We start from the raw sequence: 14,002 nt of genomic DNA on the forward strand, positions 1-14,002 counted from the left end.
CCTGGTATTATCCTTTTTCAGTTTTTGCACGACTTTGAACACTCTCTACAAAATGTATGTCCTTTTCAAGTTTTGGTGACCACACGGTGTTTCCAAACTCTTGGTTCGGGCGCACGACAGCGACAAACGACTGCTTCATCACGTCTGTATCTACATATACTATATAGATACTCGTATGAGCGTCTGATCAGTCGAAGAAGTTTATTGGATTAATTAGCTTACGTTCCAATATGCATAGAAAATTGTAATCACAACAGTTTGTGGCCCTCCGGACATGTGACGTTGTATCAAAGATAAATTACCAGTTATTTCAAATAATAGACTTGGATTAAACGCTATTTCATCGTCATTACCTGTGGTGCAATAGAACTGGATGCTCTGTGAGGTATTCGTCCCTACGCAATTCAGTTGCATCGGACTGCTACTAATTTTTTACATTTTCTACGTAGAACATGCTGAATGATTTACTACCTTGATAAGAATATGCTTTATTACCGCTAGTGATTTGTGCATGATAAAGCCAAATTTACAAGTTCACAATTAATTGTACTTACAGATTTTTCATAAGAAAGTGTCAAAATTTTGTTGAAACGTCGAAAAATGATTAATTTTTTGCAGAGAAATTATCTGGCTTCAATTTGGATACAAGTTGAAAGTTTATAGTAAATGTTGTTTTACATTCATTTTTTTCCGTAAAAATGACTTGTATTCAACAATCGTAAATGGATACAATATAACTCCGTATAAATCTAATGTTACCAATACTGAAGGTGGTTATTATTCCAGAATTTTTTTCGAGCTCTCCTTCATTTGTTATATATTTCAAATTTCCAACTTCATATTAGCTGTACCAGGTTTCCAAGCATTGATCGGGATATAAATTATAAATACATTGGTTTAATGTCAATATTGTTATTATTTTTTTATAATTAAATTATTTAACAACGTTGGTAGGAAAAAAATTCGCAGTTTTGAGGGTACAAAGAAAATATCTTAATTTTCACTTATCATGTATCCATCGTTTTGTAATGTGGGCTTTTGAAATAGTTGTTCTATGCGAAAAAATTTTTCACTCAACATTTTCCGATTTTGAGTAGAGGTTATTAACATTTATAACGTTATCTGGTATTAACATTTTTAACATTATTTGGTTCCAACATCATGGACTGCAACATCCAAAGCGCAAGTTCTAGAGTAGTTAGAATAGTTTAAAGCTTTAATTGCAACGCCAGAAATGTGTAATTCCTGTATTGACCTAAAATGGGTGCAGGTTAGGTCGACTCGATATAATTTCAATAATCCAAGACAGCCAGAATGTAATCCGCATAAATTAGCTAAGAGACACTAAATTAGCTAAGAGTGTTGTTAACAATGTCTCTAAACATTTGCCGTTACCAAATATGTCGTTGCTTGTAGTTCGTTGCCGAATACAATGCTGATTTATTTATTCAAGTATCTGACTAGTAAATAATGAAAATAAATCATGAAAATAATTCAAATGCAAAACAATTTAAAACTGGTGCTGAAGGTTCGAGAAGAGTCGAGGGAGATGAGAGGAACGTTGCAACATGGAAAAGCTCGGCCACTGAACACCTGCGCTGGCTCTGCGATTTTAAATTCACGAAATATTCTCATTAAAATTCTTCTTCTTTTCCTGGTGTCCACGCTGGGTGGACTTAAAGCCACAGGACAACCGCAAGGATGACCGTTGGGCCTGGGGGCTTCTGCAGTATTCGCATTAAAAGTTTCGAGGCGGCCGGAAGCACAAGATGTGACGGCACTTATGCAAAAATGTTGTTAATGCTTTAAATAAAATAAAATTTTTGTTCGATGAGCAAATAATTTCCTATCCATATCCCGAATAGATATTTGATCTTCTAATAACATTTCTGAGTTCTTCAGTTCACAATTAATGTTGCTACGATGTAATTTAGGTCAACATTTTGCTTTACATTCAACCTGCCTCTCGTGGAGAGGAAAATATTTTATGGTTGAACTGATATTCAGAAGTGATCTTCTATAATAATATATATATCTTATAACTTTATTAACCTTGCACAACTACGAGTATAAATAAGAGAACATGTAATTCATAAGCAATGCATGAATCTGCGAACACAGCTGTCACAATAATCATGCATGCAGACAATTTCAAAACTAAATCGGTGCCTATTTGCATTAATGTCTGTGCATGCATATACAGTCAAAAAAAGCCTATAACACTTTTTTATCAAAAAAAATTAACCCGGTGTTGGAATTATACACTGATAGTTTCCATATGTTATCGAGCTTCTGCCTATTCAATACCTGTGTTGTCTTGATTTGTAAAATAAATTTGTCGCATATACGAATAATATAAATCATTAGAGTGAACAGAAATGATAGCTTATTACCAACGAGCATTGATTTTAGAGCCAGCAGGCATTTATCACACGAATCGACTGACAATTTCTGTGGCTTTGGATTAGAAACTTAATTGACTGAACAATCAGAAAAATCAGTGAGATTTGTCCGAATAGCAATGCACTTTTTGCATGTGCGTATCGGTACTACGTGCAGAAAGTGTCTTTATTTGCATAATGTGACCAAATCCTTTGTCTGAATGAAATAAGATCATTTGTCGAAGGAAGAAAATTAAAAACCTGCCGACAATGTTTGTTAACAAACCCACTGTACGTGGATTTATTTTACGTCTAAATTTTTTGTACGTGGATTTTTCATTAATTGATGTTTTGTGGTTTGATAAGTACTATAAATTATACGGAACAAATCCATGCTAGAAAAGCTTTATATAATGTTTGTTAACAAACCCACTGTACGTGGATTTATTTTACGTCTAAATTTTTTGTACGTGGATTTTTCATTAATTGATGTTTTGTGGTTTGATGAGTACTATAAATTATACGGAACAAATCCATGCTAGAAAAGCTTTATATCACTGATTGTATAATTTTATAACTGCTCTGTGGATAAATTAATTTGATGAATTTTGAAGGCTTCTGAATTTTGTGATCTCCCACAGGCTATAGCCTTGAATTCTGGCACAGAAATTTCAAACTTTGTTTTTCATGGTTTACGACCAAAAATCAAGGACGAGATTACAGAAATTCAATCGTTGAATTTGCTCCGAATTTAATTTTCCGAACTACCTTTTGTGAAAATTTGTCCCTATCAATTGCGATCGACTTTAAAATATAGTTTAGTTTTTCGATGAATAGGTTGGTCCCCCGTGGCAATAACATTCCCGTATATAATGTTCGAATATAGGAGACCTGGGGATTTTTCTTTTGTGACATTTCTAATTCCAAATTGCTAATACTTAAAATTTATCACATTTTACAGTAATATTCGTAGTGTTTAGCTTCAACATGAACGAGGATTCCTATAAAGATCATATTCGCACATTGCCTCAGGATTTTAAGTGGCGATTTACTTTAAAAAGTAAATAAAAGGATTAAAAGTAATTGAAAAATCCCAAAACATAACCGAATATTAAATTGCAACATTTCCAGTTAACGTCAAAGCCCACACGTGCGACTCATTTCCATAGACGACGCAATCGTACAGACTGATAGGTTTTATCAACCAAGTGACGAGTGAGAGATAAAACTTACACCTGGCCTAGTGTGAAACTAATTCTCCAGCCAGCGTTAAAATTTAATAAATGCCACAGCGACATCCATCCGTAAAATGAAGCAGTCGCGTGTTACAGGTTGTGGTGTTCGGCTGCTTGTGATGCAGAGCTCACGGGTTTATTGGAAAAATTGAAATATAAATTTATGCTTCAAATGTTGTTTAATAATTGTCATGTCTTTGAATATATAGGCAAACTTTAGAGTGATTTAACTACTTAATTTCGCTTATTTTTTTTCTTTTGAGGTGACGTAGAAATGAAATGAAATGTGAATAAAACTCAACCTCCCTAGCTTTTTAAAATTAGATTGTCTATATTGTTGTGAAGTTTATGTTCAAGTCAGAGATCAGCGTTTAATCATGTCTTGTACATAAATGTTTCGTTTTTTTTTTTTGTCCTGCAGGCATAACATCGCTAGTGCAGTGATTTTTCCTTCCAACCTGCGTATAAACCTGCGCAATTATTATTCGAATAATTTTGTGTTTAGTTTAAACTCCATTTCAATATAAGTGAAATCATGATATTCCGTCTTTCTCCACGACGCATAATAATATTTACAATATCGCTCACGATCGTCATGTTTGTCCTGCGACGTCAGAGTGATTCACAGTTTGAGGATGAATTCTACGGTATCGAGTCCGGCGATGTCATTATGCGGCAGAAGAGAATGGCTGGCGGGCCCTGCAATCTAGAAGCTTATGAAGACGATCCTAAGAAACTTGTCGCTGTCTATAGGAACTGCAGGGACGATCTCAGAACCATCATGGAGAAAAACCTGCCTGTTCCCAGTGCCTTTGAAGAAACTGACGTTAGTATATGAGAAACGAAAAAACTGTCTATACTGAGCTACTTAGTCTTAGAAAATGTCATGAATTGTAGTACGTAGATCACTCAAGGTTCAAATTTCTTTCCATGAGTATAAAAGATATGAAGTGCCAACGTTAGCCCTCTTTTTTTAACTAAAAACAAAAGTGATATTAGGATACTAGATCAAAACTTTCTTTTCGATCATCCCTTGAGCAAACTTATTTGTTCCCACTAAGCATTTCTCTACAAAAAAACGTTGTAGTCAAAATCCCATACTGCTAATGTCAAACTTTACTATAGCTCCAACTCCTTTCTTAGGAGTATTTTGTGTGACGTTGGTAACCAGAACTTTCACATTTTACATTCTCCTAATTTGAATAATTAAAAAATAATATCACTTTTCAGGAAGGAAGACTGATGGTGGAAAGAGTTCGCCGGTTGGTGAACGTCAAGCAAAAGTGTAACAATAGAAAGGTTGCAAGCATGCCCATGATCGACTCCTGGATCCGGGTCTCAAAACCACACGAACTTGCCTACTGCCAGCTTGAGAAGGTCAGCTTACTAAAATATTTTTTTAACGTTTCTAAAACCATCTAAACACCAAATTTTCCTTTATATTTGCCGTGCAATTAACAATGCAAAATTCTTTTTTCTTGTTGGCAGACTGGATCAAGCACGATGCTAACATTCCTCATGGAGATCAACAACATGGAGACCTTGTACCCCCGTAACGACGACTTGCATCAGACATCATTGGATAATTTCAAAGTGATAGGCCAGGAAGCCGTCGACATGGCGGAAAAATACCTCGACATCGTGCAAGTGCGTCACCCGTTCACCAGGTAAGCAGGAAACCAATAAAGTAAATTAATTATATTGATTAATAATTACCTCTTCATATTATATTGAGATTAATTCTTGATTATTCCCTATAAATCAAGCGACCATGCATGCTGTATAATGACTTCGTAATTTTAAATTTCAATCCGTTCGTTATTGTCAATATTTAATCGGTTTAATCTCTGCACGTATATTCTATGTGTCTGCAAAATTCATGACTCTGCTTTGGAATTGTTTGCTATTGTGCTGCACCTAGAACATGTACAGGTAATTCATCACGGCTTCAAGGGAAGATTTAGGCAAATCAATAATTTGTGAGCTCCGTGCCAGGTGATCGTTTCCTTTGACAGGTGTACTTGCCATTGACAGGTGTACTTGGCCTTGACGAAATTTGAAAATTTCGAGCTTTCCTATCCTCATGTTCCTCGAATTTTCAACGTCTAATATGTGACACCTGCATGAACATCAATTGAAATTTCGAAAAACTTATTTGCTTTACGCGTGAAGCTTACTGTAGCACCCGATTATATATTACTTTTGGTTTTTCTGTTTTAGAGGCTGTTTACATGTCACTCCAGACAGGCCGGAGCCTCTAAACGCTCTACAAAGTGTCTGTAAAACTTTATACTATTTGTTTGAATAATTTAGCTTCGCCTTATCTCCTAAAGGTTGGTATCGTGTTACTGCGACAAGATTCTCGGAGAACGTCCGCCTTTTCTGAAAAAGTTCACCGAGTTCCGTAGTCATCGGAACCAAACTGCGGAAGACATGGTGCGAGAACAACTCCCGAGCTACCGCTTCTTGTCCGATGCCAAGAAGGGGACAAAAACGGATCAGTGGAGATTCCAGTTTTTCCTGAAAATTATCCCAGCTCCCGGCAAGGAAGAGTATCTGGCTCGGGAATCAAGGATCGAAGACCCAGAACCTTTAGGTGAAACTCCGACATTCCGAGACTTCGTCATGGAGGTCGCATACCAAATTCTGCGATGCGGAGACAATCAGGACTGCAGGAAGGAAATTAATGCGAGCTATGGACGACAAATTGATAAATGCGACCCATGCTCATGGAATTTTGATCTACTAATGAAGGTAAGTGTGCCATTCTGTTACTAATTTCTTTTAGAATTTTGACGTAAATCTTTAAATTTGAATTATGAATTCATTGATTCAAATTTGTTACCATCCCTGGAATAAAAATGTTGTAGGTATAACATAAATAGGCTAATAATAGACTAATAATAATAAAATAAATAATTTTTAAATAGAACTTGCCAAGTGGATGGCAGCGTTAAAAGGAGAAATGTGCACGAAAACCGTACACAGTTATTGTCGTCTTTTCAATTTAAATATCCTACAAAGTTTTTTTTTCGCAGTTAGAGACGATCGACGAAGATTTCCCTCTGCTCCGAAAGCTGTTAGGCCACAACAAGCCTAAGGCCGTAGATGACTCAGGCAGCAGCAGTACCAACGAAGAGCGAGTTGTTCACAGGAAGATATCTGCGTGTAGATCTTATGATGAATACATGCGGCAGCTCAACAGTGAAGAACTCGACCTGATCTACACCGCCTACTACGAGGACTTTGAAGTCTTTGGCTACGAGCCTTTCAATTTGTAAATAAATCAGAATTATATGTGACATATTGAAAAATTCTTCTCGCGCAAGGAAATTCTTTGTTTCATGGACATTCAAATTCTTAACTAAACAATGTTTTTTAATTTTATTTTTTTTGTTAAACCAACCTCTTACCAACCTTAACGTGACATCAGATATCCCTTCGTCATTTGTAACCATTTAGGTTAATTTTACTTTATTCTTTTGGTTTCATCTTATAGTTTTAAAGCCTTCGAAACTGGTCATGCGACAAAACCAAATCAGATCAACATTCTCGCTGACAGTTTGACTCCCCGCTGTAAAACTGACTTAAACTGACACCATTTATGTGCCGCTATTCCTTGGCAACCTTACACTCCTTAAATAAGCGATAGTTTGTTATAGGTATACAAACTCACCATCACTCAGGAAAATGAATTTGGCTTTGTCCAAATTTTTAATCACTTTTAAGCGCATTTTCTCATATATGGAAAAAATGCCATATTGTGCTCGTCATGTCCGTCCGTCCGTCTGTCTGCCCGTAACTTCACGTTTTCATCGACGAGAAAATGCGCTCTCTGTCACTAACTGCAGTGAGTACTGAGATTAGCATGGCATAATGGTGTTCGCTCTCAGCCCGTGCTGTGTGTAAGAAATTGCGTCATCGTTGGGACAATATACCCGTTGATTTTCCTGAGTGCATGTGGCGCAGCTGATCTTCGATCAGTGAAGATAACACGAACTATGGAAATTCGGGGAGTCGGATGAGTACAAACCCTTATTCTGCAATTTCGTTAGAGGTTCCAATTATATAACAGTGGCATACTAAGAACACCGAATGTGAATCTGTTAACCTTTTGATAATAATTTCATCTCAATTGAATATTTATTTATCTCTCTCAGAATAGAATTTGTTTACACACGTTACATTGTTTGTCTGTTCTTTGATCGCAAAATGGCGCTCGTGATTATACTTAGTATAGGAATTTTATTATTATAGATCAATTATATCTACTAAAAGGTACTCAAATAATAATTGATCAGTATAGGTAATGCGGTTATCAAATAGATAATGTTATCCGGAGAAAATGGGGGAATCAAAATATGAAATAATTTAATTTTGGGTGATTAGTTCGATTTGAACTCAAAGACCTAAAAGTTCAAATGTTGAAGGCGAGCTTTATGAGAAGCTTGAAAAAATAAAATTGGATCACAATTTCTAACGAACAATGAAGTGTGCGAATGTTATCAACAAATTTTTACTAGAAAGTTTTCAATTTATTTGCTGATCTACACATAATCATGTTATCATCTATGCATAAAACTACCAAAATTTCGAAACGAAATTTTTAATTCAGTTTCGTGAACATGTTTTCATTTTATTTTCAGATGATTCAATTTCTGTTGATTTCATATTTAAAAATTTCCCATTTTTCATCTTATAGAGAAATTCCAAAATTTTTGCTTACATCTTCTAAAAATCATCAAGTCATTTTAATTTCAACCGAATCTCTTTCCTAATAAAAGTAAAAATCCAGATTTTTGTTCCTACGGACATTTGCAACCGAATACGCATGAAACTTTCATGATTAAGTATTTCTGAAAAATCACGTATACGGGTTCTCATGTGATAGATTATTTCATAGCTCATTTGACTCAATGACGGTCAATTGTCAATATCACGCACCGTAATGATTTTTATTATGCAAAATGTTATAATTTTAAATAAAAACACTTTTTACTTCCATTTTCAAGCACAACATACGAAAAAATGCCCATTTAAAATAAGTCGACTTGAGGTCATTCACAGATTTCTGACAGTTTTGAACAGTTCTGTTTGCAAAACCAATTCATTTTATTTACAAGTTACTTTATTAGTGCATTCTGAAGATGTTAATTTTTATTAATGAACGACTTGTGATGTTATGAGCTCATATTTTATCTGCCACGTGTTATAGGAATCGCGTGAATTACTTCATTTGATTATGCAATAATTTCTTGATTAGACCCTTCATTGTCCCGTTCTCAATAAATATTCAATATTCAGCATCTAATCATTCCAAATAATCATTAGAAATTAATGGTATTTTAATTAAAATTTACGTGTAACGTCGGAAACGAGAAACCAATTTCAATGATGAACTCATGTATGATTTTAAAATGAATTTTTATCAGTTTGAAGACCAGAGATAGGGCCATAAAATGACTCGAACTGACACTCTTATCAGAGCAATGAACACCTGTGAATCGTGGAAATTTTTAATATTATATCTAATGAAACTTTAGAGGTTCACTGTGCAGTCTGAATCCAAACTAGCAGTAGTCACGGACCTCGCAGTCTTGTATTTTTTTGTGCGAGGTTAATTGTTCATAACTTTTATGCTATTGATGATATAAGGGAATCTCTGCTGGTCAATATTCATTTGAAGTTATTTGACTAAAAATTTCGCAAACAGCCCTATGGATACATTAACAGCCCTATGTACACGTTCACTTAAAGCTTTATATTGTCGTGATAATTTTTTTATAGCTGTGCACTAATGAATTTTAATGTACATACTGTTGTTCAGTGTAAATTTTATTGATTATGAGAGGAAAGTGAGTTTTCGCAAAAGGACCGAACATTTATAGCAAATTCTACTCTTCGGCAGACAGGAAAACTGTGAAATGTAAATGAGAGAACATGAACAATAAGTATAGAATATACAAATTATGCACTTCATATAACATTCATTTACACTTTTTTCTACAGTGCTTTATCCCTCAAGCCGTTTGCCATACATATATGTTCAATTTTTTAAACATGGACGCATCTCTTGATTTGAAATGTTATAGCCTTCGATTACTGAAAGGTATTAAATAGAAATTTTAATTAGTGGAGGAATTTTCCTTATAAATGAGTTTCTCATCCACATCGAGTCCACAATTCAGAAAGCATATGGCACGAGTTTTCTTTATCAAGCGCATTGCGAAAATCTTCATCCTGGTTGGCATTTCTACATTGATCTTAAGGCTGTGGTTGAGACCCAAGTATGGAGGAAATAACTCTCGACTCAAGACAAGAATGCTGAGAGGTCCTTGTAACATTGATGAACTCGGCGAAGATCCTGACGATATTGTAAATTTCTTTTGTAATTGCAGAGATGAACTTAGAAACATCATCCAGAAAAATCATTCTCTTCCCAAGGCTTTCGAAAAAACCAAGGTGAGTAATTCAAATCAGTTTTTTGTCAGATTAATGATTTTTTTTTCAGAGAACTTGAAAGTTGCATAGACTTTTCGTTATAAAATCGATCGCAGGAATCATTTCCATGTTCTAAACTGCTGTTTATGAGCGAATATTATTGAATAGCCCGAGCTTTAACATGCTCAATATGATTGTTTCTGAACTTAAATAACATGATTGTTTAAGTTTACTATCATGACAAATAGAGTACTACTCTGAACCTATATTTTCCCAGGAAAAAATACTCGAGTACTCAGGAACTTTCAAGCAATTTCCACTTCTTTTGTTGCTACTTTTCTATTTTTCAATTCGGCAAACGCCAGTAAAAATTTCAATTAATTTAATCACTTTACATTGTTTAAATTTAATTACATTTCCCCCCAGGAAACTAGACATATTGTCGAAGCAGCTCGTCGGCTAGCGAACGCCAAGCAGACATGCGAGACGCGCAAGGTCGCAAGCATGCCGATGATCAACTCTAAAATAAGGATTTCGAATGAGCACGAGCTCGCCTACTGCCAGCTCCAAAATGTATTAGAAATCTTTATCAGGAGAGCTTTTATTTGACATATTTGAGGACTTGAGGACTTGTTAGAAAAATGTTCACTTTCCTGAGCACAAAACATAATTCGAACGCAATTAGCTTTGTTTATTTGGATGCTATACTTGGATGTTAAAAAATGGATATTACACTTCCTTATTCTAGAAATAAAAAGAACATTAGTTGAAAATAAGATGCATAATGCACTTGAGTATTCCATTAAACTTGACCTGAGTATATTTCTTATGTTCCTACATAAATTGGCTCTTTCTTGGAAATGCTCTAATTCTCGATGTTGCCTGCAATGCACCTATGCTTTGTTCTTCAGACAGGATCGAAGGAGATGCTCAAGTTTTTGCTACAAATAAACGGTTTAGAACCTGAGTTTACTGACGAAGACAAACTTGGAGAAGCTTCGTGGGAAAAATTCAAGACGGAGAGCCGAAAAGCTGTTAAATTGGCGGTGGATTACCTCGACGTAACACTAGTGCAACATCCACTTACAAGGTGATTATTTATATATTATGGTTACCCCCAGTCCTATACTCTGTCTGTTCATGCTGCCTATTATGAACTATACTAATCACTGTAACCAATTACCAAATTGAATTTTTTATGATATGTTATCCGAAAAATGCTTGATCCACCAGGTTAGTGTCGTACTACTGCCGAGAGATTCTGGAGGAAAGGAATGAAGCGTCCAATAAAAAGTTCGATATCTTCACGCGACATCGAAACCAAAGCGCGTTCGACATGGTCCGTAATCAGCTGCCACACTACCGCTTCTTGGTGCATGCCAATTTGGGAACCAGAAGTGAACAATGGAAGTTTAAATTTTATTTAAAAATATTCCCGGCTCCTGGAAGAGAAGAGTTGGAGGAGCAGCCACAAAACGACGTTGATAAAAAAATCGACGATAGTATGCCAAGTTTCCGCGAATTCGTTATGGAGGTTGCTTACCAGATACTGAAATGTGGTGACAACCCTGATTGTAAGAGTTTGATCAACGCAGACTACGTCCCGCAAATTGATAAATGCGACCCATGCTCATGGAACTTCCATCTCATTATGAAAGTGAGCTACTTCATTCTCTTGACTATATTGTTCATAATTGAAACACTAGTTATATTTATTTACTGATGTACTGTGAGTGAGTGAAATATCTTTTTATATAATTACAATGAGCGTAACCCAGAGCATTTAATTTTTTTATTTAAAGTCAGAGACAATCGACAAGGACTTCGCGTTACTCCGGAAGCTGGTGGGATACGATGGACCAGAGACTGGTCCGAGCAGAAGGAGTTCTCACGAAGAAAATGACGGCCAATCAAGCAATCCAGCGTGCAGATCTTTTGAGGAATACATGCACCAGCTCTCCGGTGAAGAATTGGACCTGATCTACACCGCCTACAATGAGGACTTTGAGGTCTTTGGGTACGAACCACTCAAAGTTTAGCCGAAAACTGGCGCAAAACAACTAAAAGTTCTCAATTATCAGAATCTTCTCCAATCTAGCGACCGTGAAGACTTCTATGTATTAGGCAAAAAATCCTGCACGTTGGAAATAATTGGGATTAAAAAAAATAAAAATTGAATGATTCTTTTGCGCTGGAAAACCTCATGAACAAAGGATTACAGTGAATCGTGAAATTTAGTTAGCCTCAAAATTATTAATGTTTAATTCAATTTTTAAACAATTTTAGGGTAAAATTCTGCCTAATTAGAGCACTCTCAATTCAATGCAACATAATTTTTTAATTAAAGTTAAATGAGATAAATTTTGAAAAAACTTAAGGAAACTCACTTATTTGAAAAAATGACACTCATGAATTCAAGCTTTCGTGTGTTTCTCATCAAAAAATAACACATAAGTAACGTTAGAAGCAATCAAACAACTATCTTGAAATATTTAGATTAATTTTCATATATAACTCGTATTCGGTAACGTAGTTTATTGTCATACTTAAAAGTAAACTGAGTGCATCATCCATCACAATAACTATAGGTTAGCCTCTTATAACACGGTGTCCGCTGTACCTATCATTCTCTATAAGTATCAAGCCATTAGTAGGTATCATATGCTAACGACTTCTGGCATATGAACATAATTCTTTTTTTATTGTTTTAAAAATGCTTTCTTGTCGTTTGGTTTTAAAATGTCTTATCCTTGTCGGTTAATGCACTAGGAAATTTAGCACGAGTGGCGCACAAATTCCATAATTTGCGAAGCCCTACTTCAAAATAAATTAAAAATTTAAGACAAATGGTAAAATAAGAATAATCTTTGTTCACAGCTCTATTCTTACCATTTTATTCTACTTCAGTTTATATAGAAAATTTTCATTTTTGTCATGTCTATTTCTCTAATGTTAAGGTTAATTAGAAATTGAGTAATGCTAACCAAAAAAACTGATTCCAAACGACTAATTTACTAATCTTCAACTACGAACACTCCTAACACTCTTCGACATCTCCGAAAACTAATTAGCGAACTTATTTGCATATAAAATTACAAAACTAATGTACAAAATGTACAGAAATTACATTATTAACAGTTCTCTGACAAAAATCAGGCCGCAATTTAATTAACTTATGAGTGTTGATATTTCATACTACCAAAATTATTCTCAGTGGTAAGTCAATGCAATGCATTTATAATCTGTCAAAATTCGTTGCAAAATTCTTCAATACATTTTTCAATTCGATCTCATAATTTATGATAAAGGCACATAGTCATCTCAGTACAACGTTGTTCGTGGATCAAAAAATAATATATTCTAGAAACGCTATTATTAACACACTAGATTACGACAAATTCCTAGAGTTTTCGTTGATAATCACAGCATAATTACTGGGCTTGTTAGTCTTCTCCTATTTGCTGGTGTCCTGTAGGTAGAAAATTCAGCAGTGCAATTTCTATTTCAATTTGAGGCCAGGCTAGGTCAATTTTATTTTCAATTAATATTTCAATTGAAAATTCAGATTTTATTTCTCTTATTAATAATGGACATTTTAAGTTATCTTCAGTTCTCAATCTAATCTAAAAACATGTATGCATTTGATTAAATTCTTCTTTTTAGTTTCAGTTTACGCTAAAAATTAAAAAATGAACTGCTTTCGTAGAGTAAGGCAAATTTTCAAATCTATGTATCCGTTTCTAACAAGGCTATCCTATTATAATTACACAAAATATTACAACCAACGACAAATTCTATGTTGGTATATCACCCACACAAAAATTATCATTGTATGCCCTCATAGAATAACTTTGCAGATCAGCGATCTCTTATTTACACCAGCAGAAAATGCCGTATATTTTAGTAATTGGCGTAGAACCCAGAAGTTAAGAGATCGTAAGTTCA

At 34.9% G+C, this 14,002-nt stretch overlaps 1 protein-coding gene across 1 annotated transcript; it reads left to right on the plus strand.

Moving 5' to 3' along the window:
* Nucleotides 1–3,978: 3,978 nt before the first annotated feature.
* LOC108682811 lies at nt 3,979–13,918 on the plus strand. The gene is made up of 10 exons (XM_018172052.2): nt 3,979–4,442; nt 4,847–4,993; nt 5,105–5,283; nt 5,950–6,370; nt 6,655–6,893; nt 10,015–10,078; nt 10,484–10,630; nt 10,969–11,147; nt 11,291–11,714; nt 11,860–13,918. Exons 1-10 carry the CDS (start codon nt 4,152–4,154, stop codon nt 12,094–12,096), a joined length of 2,328 nt encoding a protein of 775 aa, XP_018027541.1. The 5' UTR covers nt 3,979–4,151; the 3' UTR covers nt 12,097–13,918.
* The last annotated feature ends 84 nt before the right edge of the window (nt 13,919–14,002 follow it).

Source organism: Hyalella azteca, unplaced genomic scaffold (genome assembly GCF_000764305.2).
Source record: "Hyalella azteca isolate HAZT.00-mixed unplaced genomic scaffold, Hazt_2.0.2 contig3532, whole genome shotgun sequence".
Classification (NCBI taxonomy): domain Eukaryota; kingdom Metazoa; phylum Arthropoda; class Malacostraca; order Amphipoda; family Hyalellidae; genus Hyalella; species Hyalella azteca.